Source organism: Manis pentadactyla, chromosome 12 (assembly GCF_030020395.1).
Source record: "Manis pentadactyla isolate mManPen7 chromosome 12, mManPen7.hap1, whole genome shotgun sequence".
Classification (NCBI taxonomy): domain Eukaryota; kingdom Metazoa; phylum Chordata; class Mammalia; order Pholidota; family Manidae; genus Manis; species Manis pentadactyla.
The window spans coordinates 109406835-109412834 of record NC_080030.1 but is presented as its reverse complement, the minus strand read 5'-3'; the positions used below and the strand labels follow the sequence as shown (position 1 = coordinate 109412834).

General features: G+C 48.8%; 1 protein-coding gene across 3 annotated transcripts in view; it reads right to left on the bottom strand.

Moving 5' to 3' along the window:
* Positions 1 to 2877: 2877 nt before the first annotated feature.
* The window catches only part of RPF2 (ribosome production factor 2 homolog), a 39666-nt gene continuing 36543 nt past the window's right edge, over positions 2878 to 6000 (bottom strand). For all 3 annotated transcript variants that reach the window (XM_036902978.2, XM_057489491.1, XM_036902979.2), the window contains 2 exons: positions 3777 to 3921; positions 2878 to 3074 (listed from right to left, as the gene is read on the bottom strand). In XM_036902978.2, coding sequence (XP_036758873.1) covers positions 2895 to 3074; positions 3777 to 3921 — 325 coding nt within the window. In that variant the 3' untranslated portion in view covers positions 2878 to 2894. The remainder of the gene's footprint in view (positions 3075 to 3776; positions 3922 to 6000) is intronic.

The following is a 6000-nucleotide window of genomic DNA, read 5'->3' as shown; positions in this document are numbered from 1 at the left end:
GGGAGACTTTGGGGAACTAAGGGATTGAGAAAACACAACTCCCAGGTTGGTGTGCATCTTCCACTTTAAATGCAAATTGACCAGGGTGTGCTTTGCCCTTGGGGAGCTCCTCCCAGCTCACCTGCAGTGTTTGAGATGGAGGGACTCCCTGAGCAGCCTCAACGTCAGCTCAGCCCTGCTTCTGGTTGCAGGCCCCTTTCCCTGATCCGGCGCCCAGAGGGAGCACTGCAGCCCCGGGGTCCCCGCCGAGCAGGAAGGCAGGCCTCAGGGAGCCAGCACCTACCACTCTGCTCCTGGCTGCGGCCTCAGGACCCGTCTTGAGTGGGCAGCATCAATCCTGGGGAAGTGCTTAAAGCTCCGGTGCTTTGATCTTTGCTTGGCAGCAGCCTTAGGGGCAAATTCCAGCTCTGCCGTTTCCTTTATCTGCCGTCCTTCATTCAAGCAGCAGAGGCTCTCACACCCCCGGGGCCTGTTTGGAACCCTATTTTCTGATGCTCAGACGCTGTGTGAAGGGGTAGGGGGGTTGGAAGAGATGGGTTGGGAGAGTGGTAAGTTGTCTAAAGGAAGAGCAAGAACACATTTAAAATGCATGTTGGTAACCTTAACAAGAAGGTAATCTTAATCATTTGCTGTTTTTAAACTTGAACTATTCAAACTGTTGGTATGACAAGCACCCACTTAAAATCAAGTTGACTTGCTTCTCACCAACCAACAATAAACCTCTGGCCAACTTGTTCACTACAGTTCATTGCAAGGGGTGCGGTAGTCTCTGCACTTTCATAATGCGCACACGCAAGCATGTATTCGCTCAGTCATGGGACGCTCGGACCTTTTAAGAACTATTAAAGGTGCTTTAGAAATGTAACGAAGGCCCTGTATTTTCATCGCTCTTCCGTTTTGACATCAACGAAGTGCCATTAAGCTGAATTCAATCGAGAAACAAACCTTCCCTTGCTGGTGAAATTATAACTTCTCTCATTTTAGGTCTTCGTTGAGTCCTTTCCTGGGCTAACTCTTGGGGGAGGGGAGAATAGCTAAAAATCTAAAGGAAAGGAAGGAGAGAGAAGCAGCCAGACGGTTGGGTAGGTGAAACCTGGACTGGGTCAAGTTCCTTTGTCTCCTCTTCCTTCCTTGAGTAATTACATCTCTACTTTGGATTATGTTCAATATTAAGAAAACAAGTATTAGCATTTAAGTTAGAAAAGTAACCAAATTTCATGAAAGTACACACACACACGCCCGCACGCACGCGCGCGATAAAATAACCTGCTTTCTTCATCTACCAAAATCCAAAGTAACACCCGAGAGGTGATTCACACCTCTATTGAGATGAATACATATTCTCCAATTTATGTATATTGTGTTCTGCGGTTCAAGGCCAAGTTAGATGCACGTCCCACAAGAACCATCTGTACATGGTGGACCACAGGTTCCAGACGGTTTGCCAACTACGATTCTTAAGACTTCAGCAAGCCTTTCAATCAGATTTCAGTAACAATATGTAATACTTCTCGTGGTGATGATGCATTCAAGCACTAGGCGTTCTATTCTCAGTTAAAAATTACACAGGGAACAGAAGGGTGCATTACAAAATCTCAAAAAAGAGGGTTACAGATCAAAACACCAAGAAACACCCCAAGACAATGTTCCACATACAGAAAACATGGCCTTCCTGATGGAGGGCTGAGGGGCGGTAGGGCCCTTGCTGCGGCTGGTAGGAGGCCCCCCTGCTTTGCCTGCCGGGCCGCTGTCCCCGCGGGCCTTGGCTGGACATCAGGGGATGCACCAGCGGTTCTCACGCCCCTTTAACGGCTCCCTCTCCCCTGCCATCTGTGCACTTGGAGCTGGCAGGAGGAATCACTTCAGCCTTCTCATTTAGACACACAACTCAGTGCCCGCTTCGGCTCTGGCACTGTGGGTCCCGAGTGTGAACGCGTGCTGCCAGCTCACCCACTGGTATGGAGAGAGGAAGTACCAGCCCTCTGGAGAGACACGGAGAGGGAGGGCTAAGGCGTGGGGTTGGGAGGGAGGGGGGGCAGGAGGGGAGGCAGCGGTGCCGGCCGACCCACAGGCATGAGGGCCCCTCACATGCAACTGGGATGGACTATGGTCTGTGTGCGTTTCTGCTTTTACAACGTGATTGGCCTGCACTTGTACAAAGGCGCTTCGTCACGGACTCAATCAAGCAACCTGAATTCTACATTTAGGGAAAACAAATGAGCGCACACAGGAGGAAAGAGGAAGCTTCCTCCCCTTTCCCAGGCACAGGGCCAGTTTCCCAGAACTCTTCAGACAAGTTGCTTGGCTCTGGCTTACTCCTACCCAGCGCACACACGCCCAGGGCCTTGGTGTGGCCGACGAAAGGCCTGGGCCTCAGCCCCACCCTGTCAGACGTCCCTCCTCTCAGACAAGGGGTGGGCTCCACTCGGCAGCAGAATCTCTTAGAATCATCAACGGGAAGGCAGTGCGTCAAGGATCAGGTAGTGACTGCCTCCTGGAGATGGATGTTTCATGACAACGTTTAAAACCTCAAATGAATCTCTTAACTAGCAGCATTTCAGGCAAAATAACAGAAGAGTGAAAAACAAAAGCCAGGCTCTACAATACCACAGCCGTTGCGGAGAGCCTCCTCAGCCACCACCCAGGAGACAGGGGGCTTCTCAGGGGACCGGCCGCGAACGCCGTAGCGCCGAGGGAGAACGGCACGGGCAGGGTGCGAGGCTGAAAAAGCTTCCCCGCAACTGACCCTGCGCATTATTGTTCACAATAAAGTTTGTGTAAATTATGTTTAAAAACATACAATAAGGCCTTGTACAAAACCCTGAAATGACTGATGTTTATAATTCTCTTAGGTAATTGACTACAACAACACAGTAGTTATTGGCTGAGCTCCATCAATTTCTTTTAATTCTCTTTGATTTTTTCTCCTGGTCTTCTGTTCTCCTTTCTGCAGGTCGCTTCTTCAACCCCTTCATTTTCCTGGTTTGTAGTTTGCTCAGGTCTTGTTTCTGCATATGAATCCGCCCGTAAGTTGTACCAAAAGTATCATGGGAGATGTTTTTCTTCTTCTTTGGCTATGAAACAAGAGTATGCATATTTAATGGCCTCTACTACCATGAACTGGTAAAACCTAGTGCACAACAACTATGTTACTGACAATTTCCATTCATGAGGACCCTTCAAGGATAGTCTTTAGCCCCACAGACCTTTCTTCAATGTAAGTGGACACATGAATCACTTGGGGGTCTTGTTAAAATGCAGGTTCTAATTCAGGTCTGAGTCTTAGCAGCCTAACAACTCCCAGGTAAGTGTCGGACCACTTGGAGAAGCACCACTGTAGACTGTACTGAGCACGGTCTTGCACTGACAGAGCTGCCTGTGTTTAGCCTAAGGAACTGTGACCATCAACTTTTACTGGCATTCCAGAAATGCCATTTCTACTTGTTTTTTAAAAAACATTCAAAATATACTTTATACAAGTATGGGCTACACATCCTCTCCTCCGGATCTCCAGCCTTCGCAATGTCCAAAGTGATCCCCCTTCTGGCTAAAAACGGGCAGCCCCGGCCACCAGGAGGCGCTCCGCCACACTTGCTGCCTGGTTTCTGTAACTCGCGGACATCCTTTGTGGTTGGCTTATTTGCTTCCCCCTTCTTCGCTCTGCGAGTCTAAGCTATCTGTTTATGAGTGTTCTTAGTGTAATCTGACACAAATCCTTTCTGAAAAGAAGACTAGAAACTACAAATGAACGTGGCACCAATCTGCCGGCTACGAACCTTGAGGGCTTTTGGCGTCTTCATAGACAACCTGTAAAGGTCGTCGGAAGCCAGGTGCGTCCTCCTCAGGACCAGGTCCAGGGAGGGCCCCATCTCCTCCAGTTCAATCCGCGGTGTTCTGCAGCCTGACTTCTTCAGTAGCAGCCTTTAGGAAATGGGAAAAAAGAAATGTTGCTTTGACTTTGATAAAAGTCTTATCCTCCCCAAGTAGTTTTGTTCAAGAGAATTACAGTTCAATAAAATGACATATAACCTTTCAGAAGGCTAAGCTTCTTAAGTACTTTATACATTTAGGCCAAGTATACTCTTTGGTTCATTTACTCTTAAAAATAAAAAGTATATAATCCTGTTGAGAAACAGCAAGTTAAGACAGACAATTATTCTGAGAAAGGGAATCCTCTGACTTGACTTATTACACATTTACAAAAATATAAAAGACAATTTTAATTGAGTCTTTAAAACATTATGCTTATGTGATTAACAAATTCTTATTTCTCTAAGAACCATTCAGAATCAACTTTTCTCCAAAGCACAGACATTTACTCATCTCTACAGCTTGGAATGAACTTAAAAATATTAATACAACAAAACAGCAACTTTCTGGACACCACTTGTCCAGACAGCTCTGGGTCTGGGAACACATGAGCCACACAGTGGGGGTGGGGAGACTGGCAAACCCCTTCTGTGGGTGGCATCCCAGAGCAGCTCGAAGGCCTGGCAGTTATCCGAGCTCAAAGAGTCACTCTGTCACTCCTCTTGTTACCATGGCCAGATCCCCACACGGAAAAAAAGAACTGACTGAGACAATGCCTTTAAAAGATGAGCCGTTTCACACACAAGTCGGGTGTGAGACAAGAAGAGGTGACAGGAGAGCAGAGAACGGAAGGGGAAAGCTCATGGGGGAAGCCGCTGAAGCAGGGCCCATGCGCCAAAGCCCACCAGGCCCCCCGGGACCTCCTCGCACCTCGGCCGGCCAGCCAACGGCCCCCCACGGCCCAGGAGGCTGCAAGAGCCCCGAGGACAGACGTGCCGTGTCACACAGGAACTGACACCAACTGAACAGGGCCAACAGCACCACCACGCAGACACACCAGTATGGGCTACCTAACGAGCAGAAGGGAAACAAAAAGGAAGCCACACAGGCACACCTCGCCTCACAGACATGCTTCTGTAAAATGAAGTTTCGAGGCAACCGTGGGCCAAGCAAGTCGTTGGCACCATTTTCCCAGCAGCAGTTACTCAGTGTCCCTCTGTCACATTTTGGTAATTCTTGATATATTTCAAACTTTGTTATTATTGTATTTGTTAGGGTGATGTGGGATCAGTGATTACAACTCACTGAAAGTTCAGATGATGGTTAGCATTTTTATTTTGGTATCATTAATCTACAATTACATGAGGAAATGGTTAGCATTTTTTAGCAATGAAGTGTTTTTTACTTATGGCATGACAATTGTGTTTTTAGACATGATGCTATTAATGCACATTTAACAGACTACAGTATGGTGTAAATGTAACTGTTACATTGTGCATAAAGTGAAGGTTACTGTGGCCAGGATTCTCACCTGGCCCTGGTCAGCTTGCTCCCTGCACAGGTGTGGGTAATACGTTGCCACTGACTCTCTGTAAAGAGCTCTGCCCAGTGCTCTAGGCTGCACGGCCACAGGACAGCAGAGGCTGGAGTGGTGGCAGCGCCAGGGACAGGGACTGAGACGGCTGTGGGGGGCAGAGGCCCAGAAGCAGAGACTGCCTTGCTGCGTGCACTCACTCTGAGTGGACGGGATTCTGGTGACGGACCTGCCACCGTGGGAATAAAGTGGGGTATAGCCCTTTCACCCCAAGGACGTTCCATTGTCATTCCTTGGTCTTAATTCACAGTGAACTTGCCCGGGGCTGAAATGCACAGGAAACCAAGAAGTTCATTTGACTCGCTTCACTGTGACTCCCATTTTACGGTGTGGTTCTGGAAGCTGACCTGCTGCACCTCCACGTGTGGCTTCTAAGGTTAAAGGATAGAATGAGCATGGCCACTGCGGGCCTGGGAGGGAGCAAGCAGAGCGCAAGCCTCAACGGGTGCCCTCAGGCCACTCCCTTCCCCAGAAGACCTCAGAGAAGGCCCGTGTCGGCCGCTGGAGGGGAAAATATTTTCAGAAGCTAAAGCTGGCTGATGCCAGGGCACCTCCCGACCAGCTAATTCAAAGCACATGGGGGCAGCGAGCATCTG